We start from the raw sequence: 12,649 nt of genomic DNA on the forward strand, positions 1-12,649 counted from the left end.
CGGGTGGTGAGCAACTGCATTGTGCATCACTTATTTTGTATATTATTTTATCATTATTATTATTATTTTCCCTTCCTTTTCTGTTCTATTAAACTGCCTTTATCTCAACCCACGAATTTTACTTTTTTCTTCCCAATTCTCTCCCCCATCCCACTGTGGGGGGTGTGAGCAAATGGTTGTGTGATGTTTAGCTGCCTGCCAGGTTAAACCACAACAACACTTTACTTTTTCTGTATATTATTTAATTTACGTCCAGGTTGCTTTTTCTGCAATTGTTCTGATATTTGAGTTTGGAAAGTGACCACAAAGAAGAAAGCATAAGCATATCTAAAGCAAATTAATTTTCTTATTTAACTGCATGGGCACGAAAAATGATTTGCGGTGAAGAACTACTCTGCTCTTTTTTCATAGTTACGCATTCATATTTATGGGAAACGAGTATATCACTAGGTTTCATGAGTAATAAAAAGGTTATGGGAAAAAACTAGTCTGTGTGTCAGTAAGATGATGCAAGAGCGGTACCCAGCTGACACTGCCCCTTGTGTTGGAAGATAGCAATGTTATTTCTGAAAAGGCCTGCCTTTTTTGGAAGAGGCGTTCAGCTATACACCAATATTAAACCTGGTCACAATATTAAAACTGACTGGAAATACGGAATTTCTATATGGAGGAAGGTTTTCAAATCGCAAAATGTTTTGTCATCCTGTGTTTTTAAAGAAAGGTGTTTGGTTGCTTGTTTTGTGGAATGAAATATTCTGAAATACTTCAGCTGATTTTATTGAGCATCTACTGTATCAGAAGTTCAGAATAAAATGTTTGACCATTCAAAGCATCGATAAAATTGCTAACATAATCATGAAATGCCTTGTTTCATCAAATCAGCAAGTGGAAAACTAGTTGGTCAGGTTTTCAACCAGCTGCATTGGATAGTGTTGTGCCTTGAGCTCCCTTGGGATAAATACTTGGATAATGAAAGTGGCAGGGCAGCCTGGTGTGAGATGGGTATAGGCTGGAAATGGTAACGTAGCCGAATGGGTCAGCTGCTGTATGAGACCAGACCCAAAGATAGCTTGAATACCTGGCCAGGAGATAGAGCAGGTGCCTTAAAGGACAGTGAACAGTAGGGCTTGAGGAGCAAAGCACAGCCTCTGATGTCAAGCAAAAGAAGTGGAAAATACGCCACCACAGCTGTCAACAATAAACTGGGCATGTGATTTTTAAAGGAGGGACAGAGTGAATGAATGTATGAATATCTACGTATGTAATAAGAATTGATGTCGTGTTGTCAAATGATCAGCTGGAGAACTGTCAGTTCTACCACAGCAGTCGTCTTAAAAATCTTTCTACTATTTTCATATTCTTTATTATATATTATTTACTATTAAAAAAAAAAAAAAGGCTTCTCTGAAGTTTTATCTAGGAACTAGTATTCTGGTTTAAAAGTTGCAATCACTTGTAGCACCTGAGTTTCATGACTCCAGATGTATACTTCCTTTAGCCAGGTTAGTTTGTGCTGAACCTCTACAAGTTATTAACCTTCCTGCTGTCCATCCTCATTTGTCTGCTTTCATTCTTCTCATGTTCCCACGGAGACTTACCTACGTACATACTTCCACCTTTGTTTTCAGTCCCTCTATCTATGGAAGATTTCCCTTGCCCATCTCTAAAAGAAGTTTCTTTCTTTTCCTATTACCAATATGTCCTTGTCTCCTTTTAGTTTGATTCCTGTATAAACTGCTATTTTAGCATAACAACTTATGTTTGTATCGTATCCTTTATTCACAGTCCCTCTGAGGCTGAGATACGCATTCAGATCCATCCCTTGTGCAAAATGAGAATTAACTGAAACCTTCCTATGATCTCTGCTGGATCAGTGACTAATGCAACCTTGCATGTATCCAGAGACACTGATCCTATAGTGTTTTGTAGAAGCTGATTCTTTTGTCAAAAACTTCATTTTCAGGTTTCTCTAGTTATTTAACCTGAATTTTCTCTGCTGCAGTCTAAGACCAGCAGTTCTTGCTCTGTTCTTAGTGCATAACAATGTCTTCTTTCTATGTCTGTAAACAGTTACTGGGGCTTCTTTCCGCTGTGTTTTCTTCAGCTCTTTTACTAAACTTGTTTCTTTTCTCTGAAAAATCTCCAAAGGGTCTTATTTAAGTAGCAGTGGCCAGAACTAAGTAGAATGTGCTGTTCTGAGAATAGAAGCAGTTCAGAAGACGAATGGTTGATACATTTACATGTAACTTACGTTTACTTATAGAACTTGGATTTATGCAACTTGCTCCATTATGTATCTATGAGAGGTACAAAGATGGCTGACCTAATAGGTTGCTTACTAAACCCTTTTCAATGCAAGACGCCCCTCTCCAGTGCTGTGTCGTTTCAGTGGCAACGGAGTTTTCATCCTTGTCCACCGTGTGAGTTCATATTTAATATACCATTTGCTATAGCTTCTTGTTCCTTCCCTGTTCAACCTGTTTCTACTCAGGCAGATTATCTATCATCTTTAGTTTCCTCATTATACTGCTTTGGCCCGTTTATACTGTGTTTTATTTATCTATACTGTGTCATACTAATATTTACTAATTACGTTACTGTTTGAAAGAATTCTTTGATTAATGAAGCTCATATGATATATTTTTATTATTATTCCAGTATTTTCGCCAACAGTCAGTTCTCTGCACGTTTGATTCTTTCACTCTCTATTCCACCCTCCAAATTAATGATAAAAACATTGGCAAGCATTAGGCCCAAAATAGACTCTTTCAGGTGCTTGAAGATGCAGAAAGGTGCCTTGTGAAGTTTTCAAAAAAATTAGGCTCCTAATTCTCACGGATTTCAACTGGAGGTAGGCTCCTAAACTGTTTTCGCTGAATATCCCACTAAGTGCCTATCTGCTTGTATTGTGCCTACAGATCGTATAAAGCTTGGTCCCTAAGTGGACACTTTGAACTTGACTTTGAACTACTAATAATTATTAAGAACATGGTTTTGTTTTTAAAAATGCTTGATCCTACATCCAAATCACTATAGCTTGAAACATCCTCCTGCTTTTTCTGTAAGTTCATCATCCAGCGGGGCATTGAAATTTCATTATTCTGAGGTTAATTTTTTTCTTCCTCATTCCCTTTCTCACTAAACGTATTGTAGGTTCTGCCAACAAAAGGCTGGAGTCTCCAGGTAGTTTAAGTGATTTAAGATTAACAGATTCCACTGAGTTTCAATTGGTACTGAGGATCTCTCTCTTTTTGTTTCCTTAGAAAATCCCAGTTAAATGTTATATTGTTCTAGCATGACTTGCCAAATGCAATTCCTTGAGGCCTATTCTTTAGGAACTATTTTATTGTATATGTTCACAAAGTGACGACTCTAGTAATTACCTTGCTAACTTCACCTGCCTTCTTTCTCATCTCCTTGAAATGAACCTGATCCTGTCATACTCATTTTAACAAACATCTCATTGATTCTCTGGAAGGTTTGCTGGAGTACAAAAGGCCTACAAGATAAATCATGATTTAGCTTGATTTTTACCAGTTTTCTGAGATTTAATCTGTTGTCTTAATTCTCACAGATACTATGAATGAGTCCAACACTAACTGCTGATACTTAGGACAGACCTTTGGTTAAATAGCACAATGACAAGCTGATTTGAAAATGCTTTGATTATAGCATTATGTTTTTACATGCTTCTCATAAATCTCCATCATGACTTCAGCTTCCCTTTAAACTATTAGCAATTTAAGCCCTAAATCATCTCCTGGTATTAGCCTTTCTAGTGAATCCCTAAGTAGTTAATAAGCAATAAGATCTAGAATAAGATGATTGTTCAGATGAACCTAACAAACAACTCTCCCACCATAGCTGCTATACTTGGCATTCGTTGACTATAATCTTGGCTTTTCTACCAATAATGGAGAGGCAAGGACGCTTTTTTTTTTTTTTAATATTGAATAGCACAGGTCTGGAGTAGAGCACATGGTAAGAGGGGAACAGAGTTGACTCTGCTAGTTGAATGTTTTCTATTCATATACGCTACCTGTTTTCTCCTTTGCCTCTGCTAGCAATTAATTTATTGAAATGTGGACATATATGTTGTTGACCTGTGCATGTTTTGCGCTGAAGTTCAACATTCCTGTGATCTTAATACAGCAGGTAGATTCTGGGACTCGTCCTCTGGGGGCACTGAAACAAGGACTATTTACTACCTACAGAAAATCCCCTATGAAATGGGTTACTAAAGAGCTGCTCTAATACTAGAGGTGTATAGCATGACAGTACTGATCAAAGTGGGACAAACGTAATGCCTTTCCATCGGTGGAGGTCAAAATACACTGTTAGCATTTGAGATCTCTAGATGTGCCAGAGTGTGGACATAACTGTAACAGGGGAGGTTATATTACCAAACCAGTGCAAAACAAAGAATGGTTTTTTTGGAGTGGAGTGAATGGTGGGACAGGAAGATAACTTTGAGGAATGACTGCTATTGAATAGACAGGTCTGGAGTAGAGCACATGGTAAGAGGGGAACAGAGTTGACTCTGCTAGTTGAATGTTTTCTATTCATATACGCTACCTGTTTTCTCCTTTGCCTCTGCTAGCAATTAATTTATTGAAATGTGGACATATATGTTGTTGACCTGTGCATGTTTTGCGCTGAAGTTCAACATTCCTGTGATCTTAATACAGCAGGTAGATTCTGGGACTCGTCCTCTGGGGGCACTGAAACAAGGACTATTTACTACCTACAGAAAATCCCCTATGAAATGGGTTACTAAAGAGCTGCTCTAATACTAGAGGTGTATAGCATGACAGTACTGATCAAAGTGGGACAAACGTAATGCCTTTCCATCGGTGGAGGTCAAAATACACTGTTAGCATTTGAGATCTCTAGATGTGCCAGAGTGTGGACATAACTGTAACAGGGGAGGTTATATTACCAAACCAGTGCAAAACAAAGAATGGTTTTTTTGGAGTGGAGTGAATGGTGGGACAGGAAGATAACTTTGAGGAATGACTGCCTGACAGCAGTTAACTTAAGATTTAGTGTTTGACACAGCCCAGCTGGGAAGAAAGAACAGGAGGCAAAGGAGAAAAGCAAAGAAAGACAATGAAGGGGGCAAGATTCAGTGACACACACACACAAAAAGCATCTACTCCCCCAGTTTCCTGTTTCCACTAAAAACATGGATTGTTTCCTTCTGTCTCATACTGGTGACAGATTGTGCAAAATGTATGTGGAGAGCTGGCTGGAACATAGCTCACAGCCTGCCAAGGACCAAATGTGTAACAATTTCAAAATGACAGCAACACAGCCATTAAATATTTGATGAGGAACTCTTTTAAGTCATAGGTTTCAAATCCCCTTTTAAAGCAAGGGAAGTATTTTATATTAATTTTACTGATTGAGAAATGTAAACAGAGTGAGAATTTGCTTATCCAGAGTTGCAGGCTGTTACAGGCCAGAACTTAGAACGGAGCTCTCTTTTATGAAACACTCAATGCTTGTGATTAAACTGTCTGCAAATTATGTTTTTCCTCCATAACATAGTTGTGTAACATCTTTGTTTCAGTCTTCAAATTGGAAGAAAAGTAAGGTTCATCATACAAGAGTGTCTGGTGGCCTAATAAAATCTCCCTCTCTTCCCCATTTGTGGTGTTTGATCTGCACTGCTGTATTACTGCTTACTTACCCAGCTTGTTCCCAAGATGGCATTCTCATCAGGTTATAGCAAAATATATCCTTTGAATGCAGGAGGAATTGGAGTCGGTTACGTTCTACAAAGTCCTGCTGTTTTCATTGGGCTCGGCTACCTAATTAAAGATCAAGTCAACTTCCCAGTGTTGAGATTCAGGATGAAATCTACCACATGCAAGGATGATGAGCCTATCTAGCTAGGAAAATTAAAGATAAAAAGAGTCAAAGCTGCTGAAAGAAAGGCAAGGCCACCCGGCAAAGTTTATGAAAGGCACACTCTCACTTGCTATGTGTGAGCTGCATAGTGTTAAGAACGTAATCACCAGCGTACATTTCAGATTGGGGGAACCAGTTCTCATTATGCTTTTGTCAGCTCGGAGAATGAGAAAGATGTGGTGTGAGCACTGGTCTGGATGCTAGAACTCATGAATTCCAATCCCGATAATGACAAAAGATCACTGTGTGGGCAAGTCACTTAACCCCTCTGTGGTTCTCTTTTTTCAGAAGTGAAATGAGAATAGTATTTCCCACTCAGGAATGTGGAGGAAGATTAATTAATGTTTGAAAAGCCAGTCTTGCAGTGGGAAGAGTTATATAAGAGCTAAGTGTTTATTAATGATCACCCTTTTATAGAAACTACTTCTTAGCACAGTGATATGGTAGATTAATGAAATGTGCTCTATCTGCAAAATAAGAGATTAGGGTGAATTCAGGAAGGTTCAATCTGTTGGAGAAACCATGAAGTTCTGACTTAGCTTCTATTCTAGCAAAGTCTCACTGAAGGCAATGGTTCTTTTGCCTGACTAATATCATGATACCCTTTTTCCCCTGCAAAAGTCTAATTTGCTTGGGGAATAGGAAATCTCTGCAGTTTCAACATATGGCATCACTTTGGACTTTTTCCATGACAGAACATGAATTTGAAAGGTGGAAATGTCTAGACACCAAGAAAAAAAGCTGCTGGAAGCTGCACATCTTTGGTCCTACAAAGGATCTGCTGGGACTGTGTAAACAGAACTCCTTTGCCTCACCTCTGGTTATAAAGCCCTCCAAATTCCTTTTTAGCTAGGCATGTCTCAGCTTGCTGCCACCCTTGAAGGCCATCTGAAAGTTTTGGCAGTGGGAAGGGCTCAGCTGCAGAATTACTACTGCCTCAGCTTATATCAATACTTGCTGTTTTTTTCCTGGTGAGCTGATACTTTTTTTGCTGGAGACGGGCAAGTCTGCAGACCCATCTGATTTCCTATGCCATCCTAAACTCCGCAGCTAAAATCCCTGCAGGATCCTGTAGGGAATGGAGGCAAGGCCACGGCCTTGGGACTTCCTGCACGGAATGCAAGTTTCCTTTCGTGCATTGAGGGAGAAAAATGCATGAGGCCTATATTCAAGGACACGGTGCTTTTGTAAGGTAACAACTGTACAGTTAGAATTGTGGGTATGTTTTCAGGTAGAGCGGAATAAAATAAAGTCTGGTAGAATTTTTTGAAATATTTTTGTTTTGAAATTTAAAACTCCCTCGAATAGGTAAATGAGACTGGGTTTTAGAGCTTATCTGATTTTGCAACTAGGTTAGCAGTAACGCAGAATCAAGCTATATACGAGCAAGATATAGTTGGATAGTAAACATCACACAGCTATTAACTCCAAGTGCCTCCTCCTTTGTCAGTACAGCACTGATCAGCTGACAGTGCTCTGAAAATAATTTAAGTAGACAGACGTTTTTGAGCAGTATCAGTAATTCATAGCAGAAGAATTATTTAACTTTCATCTTCAAATGCACACAAGTAAGGGGGATAGAGTAAGATACGTAGTATGATACTCAAATAATCTGCTAGAAATGTAAATCTATCTCTCCATTCTAAGAAATGCTGTAACATTTGTGTAATTAGAAGGGGTTATCTTTCTGAAATAATTTAAACAGTGAACATTTTGTAGCTGTCTCCGGTTTGATGATTACTTTTGTGTTACACTTTTTCCAATATTCAAAAAGTGGAGACAAAGTCGTACAGAACTGTGGATATCTTGCTGTTTGACTCCCTGCCAGCATCTGTTCCATTGCTTGTCCTTTGCTCTGTAGGACCGCAGAGGAGGAGTTTCCCTCTCCAGAATGCATTAGAAGAATACACAGCTGGTACTAGAAGAAGGGAGACCAAACTGACGTTTTGTGGAGAGCATGCAGCTAAGAGCAGTCTAGTTGTTCAAAATGTCTGGCACGAGAGTTAGGTTTACATATGAAATGAGGGCAGATGCTTCAACGAATGGATGTGCATATGTATCTAGCCATTTTATTTCTCCCCAACTTTCTCCCCCTCTCTGCTGCAGGAATTCTTATTTCTAAATCAAGGGCATTCAAAGACTTAAAAAAATCTGTGGCTAAGGACACATTACATTTGGAGAAAGTTTTTGTACTGTTATGATGACTGTATGATCATCATCTTGCAGAATGGAGAAAACTGGGATAAAAGTATCTAAAATTCCAGATCACTCATTTATATCACGAGGTTGTTTTACACATTTCTAATAAAGCAAAGTATTTTCCTTGAGTGAGTTTGCAAATCAGCTAGAAGAGGTGGAGAATGAAATATGTTATCACGCTAGGCTTTGATTTACAGTTTTCTATCATCTGTTCCAGAATGTGGTCCATCAATTGGCTTTTTGTGAGTAGTAGCAGAAAAGTATAATAACGGAAGTTTTACTTAGATGTAAATGAATATTTGGGGTGGGTCTTTTTTGATTTTTTTGTTTATGGAGCCTTATGACATTCCCAGACTCAGGTGTCTGGGGAATGAGAAGTAAGTATCTATACACATTGCAGGATACACTTTCAGTATCGGGGCTGAGGGAAGTTTTTAGGAATGGATGGTGACTTCCCCCTTGGAGATTTTTTCAAGGGGTCTAAAAACAAGACAGAGAAATAGACTGCTGGGTTCTGTTCTCTCTTCTGGCGCCACTTCCTTCACTTTCCTAAGCAAGCTATGCAGGACAGACTACTGGGCATGACATTTATTCCTGTGTGAAATCCTTGAGGTTAATAAAGCTAGTAAAGTGATGGAAAATGTGGCTGGGAGTAAAAATTTGCAGGAGGGGCACTAAGCTTCTTTGCCTTTGTTTTCTAATCTTTTAAAATGGCAATAATTGTATTTGGTAGATGAAATAGCTGTATAAAAGAAAATGGACGTTCAGAGACTGCTTTGAAGATGAAAAGAGATAACTTTTAGAGACAATAACATGAATTAAAAACTTTATAGAGGCTGAATTTGTATGTAATGAATCTTATGATGAAGCTTGCCCTTGTGGTGAGCTCCCTGTGCAAATGTAGACCTTTCATCACCCTGAATTGTTTGATCCTGTTCTTAATATCTGTTGACTTAGTCCTAAAATAAACAAAAGTTCAGAAGGAGGATTCTGTGTCACACATTGTATTATTTATTGGGATGCTGAATATGAAATTTACCTGGACAAAGAAGTATTACTACTAAATGTTCTTGTAGCAAGAAACTGTGGATGATTTCCATCTCCTTGTCTTGACTGGGAATCTGCGGAAAAAGCTATTTATTACCCTTTTACAGAAAGCCTTTTTTTAAAAAAAAAAAAAGTAATACCGTTTCCTTTTCTCAGAGATCAGTAATGAAGAAAATAATGTCCTTTCTTCTCAGTCCAGTTCCCACTGCTGTGCATTGTGCGGCACCAACATCGGAACTGGCGTTTCATTTAATTTTATGTGCAATCTTGTTAGTGATCTCAGCAGAGAGGATTAGGGCTGTATGAGCTGCGGAGACTGAATGTGCATTTGCCGAGGCCTGTAGGAGGGACTCCTGGAAGCATGGTGGGAAGAAAGCTTGTGTGGGAACGACCAGCTGCAGGGCTGCCCTTCCGTCACCTTTCACCAACATTGGCTGGAAGAGTTTCGGGCAGGCGTGTGGAGTGTGTGGTGCTGCTCTTGGGGGAGAAGGGAGCGTTATTTGAGAGGAGGATGCCATTGTTGCAGATCACACTGATGTTTCCATTCTCTCTTCCCCTCCCTCATATCTCCTTTCCTCCCAGTCTGTGGCAAGCGCTACAAGAACAGGCCTGGGCTGAGCTACCACTATGCTCACACCCACCTCGCCAGCGAAGAGGGTGATGAAGCCCGCGAGCAGGAGACCCGCTCTTCCCCTGTCCACAGAAATGAAAACCACAAACGTGAGTACTATTTTCCCTTTCCCTTTGAGATCATTTTCAGGAATGTTGCCTCCACCCTGTCTTTGCCTTGCGGAGGCTGGCGTGATTGCCTGGCTCTGTTGTGAGTGATTGGGACCTGGACGCTTGGAGCTAATCAGCCGCAGCTCACACGGGTGCTGGCTCAGCTAGTCAGGAATTCATTTCAAACCCAGCATTATCTCTGCAGCAAGTCACTTTTCCATTACTGCTCCTGTGAGGAGGAGGTGGCAAGGAGAGGGGGGAAAAGAAGAGATGCCCAACCCGCCCATCATCAAGCAGCCTCCCAGTGGCTGTTAGCAGAGATGTCAAGGAAATACACATCCTGTTTGAGGGGGCTGTCTTTGTTTTGCCTTTGAATAAGAGACATTTATCCATGTCTCAGTTTTTTATGTATGAAATTCACAGCACCTGTCCCCCCTATCCCTGCATCTCCTCCCCAAACAGCTTACCCTCAACTTTACCAAAAGCCACTTCTTAGTTACAGTTTGGGAAACTCTATGAAAAAGCATCAGTATTCATGTGCAAGGAGGAGAGCTGGAACATGAGAGAAGAGAAGAGTTATGTGCCTAGATTCCCCACACTGGTACAGGGCTGAAAGAAATCTTAGTGGTCCGTGTGGCCCTATTTGACTGTCCTTCCTCTGCTTCTTAGGCACAGAACTGGGAGTCAAGGAGACTGTGTTTTGTTACTGATTTTTGCAAGTCTCTAAGCCCCTGTTTCTCAGTTTTCCAGTGTGCAATACTATGTGATGGTTGCTTTCACCTTGGGATTTGTGTAGATGCCTTTGTTCACTTTCAAAAAGTCCTTTCAGATCACCATGTGAACTGTGTCATTTTAGTTCAAAGTAATGAACAATGTGGACAAAGCAATAAAATGCTTATGGGGAAAAATATCCAGGCAAACACTTTCTCATACATTAAGAAGAACTGGAAGAAATATGGAAGTAGGAAAACATTTCCTTTCTAAGCAGGATAATTGATAATTGTCCCCAGGGAGGTGTGGGAGGGGGTTTCCTTCCTCCAAAGCATCTGCTACTAGCCACTGTCTGAGCTTGAAGGGCCGTTTAGTGTGATCCCATTTGGCAGTCCCTATGTTTCTGTCACTTTTATGCTCTACCTTTTAGTTATTCACATGTTTTGTAGGTTCACAGCAAAAGTAATTTTGACTCCTCCAGCTGTTGATAAACTTGAGCTGTCAATGCACTAAGAGCGACTGCTTGGGCAGGCTGGAGAATGTCAGTGTTAATCCAGTAGCTTTTGTTTACTTAGCTTTACATCATCTCTGTTGGTTTTTTTTCCCTGTGTCTGCAGTAGTCAGTAATAGTTGCATGTCTGAGGGGCATATTGCAAATCTGTATTGAATTAATATTGATAATGGCCTTGCACAAATGCCCAGACAAAGAAGGGTCGTGTCCCCTACCCTTCAGCTTATCATAGAGGCCAAGGAGAGTCTCAGTCCTTATGTTTCTGGTACTTAGGAAATGACAGAAGTTAGCAAGAAGAGGAGCTGTGGAAAGGTTAGCAGCAGCTGGCCTTCCCCCATGGAAAGAAAGGTGTGCTCTGCACTATGGGAAAGGATAGAGTGGGAGTTGCTCAGGCTTGTGTTCCCCCAGAGCTCCTGTGTGATGCATGTGGCAGAGGGAAGCTGTTGATGCACAGATTCCCATACGGGTAGAAGTTTAGGGCCAGTGGGATAACCTGCTCTGAGATCTAGATTCCTGAGCAGAAAGAATCTGCTTAACAACCAGCCAGGAGCCAGTGAGGTACGGGCAACAGCCATGCGAATGTGAAGATCACCCCTGGGGAAAGTCCCAGATGCCGGAAGGTAACTCTCCCAAATGGCTTAGCTGTCGCAGTGGCTGTTTGTTCCTTTTTGCCTGTTTGTTTGTTTACAGCCTTGAGCTCAGATCTTGCATCTTTGCTCTTTCACTTGGCTATATTTAATTTATGCTGCCATTTATCTTCCATGTGAATGCTAATTGTCCACATTGCTAATGTGCAGTCATTAAATGGTCCCTTTGTACGGGGGGATGGTGGGGAGCCAGGGCATCAGATCCTTCCTCTCCCCTAAGAACTGCTAGGCTTGTGTTATGAATTAGATTTGACAGGTCTGCACTGTCGCACAGCTCGGGCTTCAAGAATCCTCTCTGCATGGGCTTGGGGGGCTGGGGGGGAGGGAAGGTGGGGGGGGATGTTAATCCAAACAGCTAATCCGCAACCTACTGAACAGGAGGACCAGAGATATGGTATACAGCAGGGTCTGGTTATTTGCTTAGCAGCGTGTCAGAGAGATATGAGCAGCCTGATTTAGAAAAGGCAAGGCAAATTCAAACCAGCCATTTGAAATTTGCCGTGCTGTGGGAGGTAAGCACTGGGTCAGCAAAGTTCAGGCAGGCGGCTGCAGCATGAACTTCCTTCCTTTGTACCCGTGCCTCCTCTGCAGCCTCCGCTCCTTGCAGTACCTGTGGTAACAGCAGCCGGGCTGATGCGGGAGAGAGCTTTCTGGAGCAGGGCTTCTGCAGGATTCAGCTATTGATGCCCTGGCTGGTGCCAGCTCAAGAGCTGACGGCCTCTTGTCTTTCTGCACACCCAGTCCCCTTTATCTTTACTCTTCTCCTCATGCACAGACCAATTGGGTAGTTCAGTAAATTATCCAGGGACTGGAAAAGAGATCTAGATAGGAGGAACCTACCTGATACTGAGAACCACTGAATAGATGTGTATCGAAGAATGGGGACTGGCTCAAGCCCCAA

General features: G+C 41.0%; 1 protein-coding gene across 1 annotated transcript in view; it reads left to right on the forward strand.

Annotated features, from left to right (window-relative positions):
* DPF3 (double PHD fingers 3) overlaps positions 1-12,649 on the forward strand; it is a 169,310-nt gene that overhangs the window by 114,371 nt on the left and 42,290 nt on the right. Inside the window, exon 8 of the mRNA XM_009279267.1 lies at positions 9,742-9,879. Within this exon, the coding sequence (XP_009277542.1) occupies positions 9,742-9,879 (138 nt within the window). The remainder of the gene's footprint in view (positions 1-9,741; positions 9,880-12,649) is intronic.

Source organism: Aptenodytes forsteri, unplaced genomic scaffold (assembly GCF_000699145.1).
Source record: "Aptenodytes forsteri isolate BGI_AS27 unplaced genomic scaffold, ASM69914v1 Scaffold3, whole genome shotgun sequence".
NCBI classification, from domain to species: domain Eukaryota; kingdom Metazoa; phylum Chordata; class Aves; order Sphenisciformes; family Spheniscidae; genus Aptenodytes; species Aptenodytes forsteri.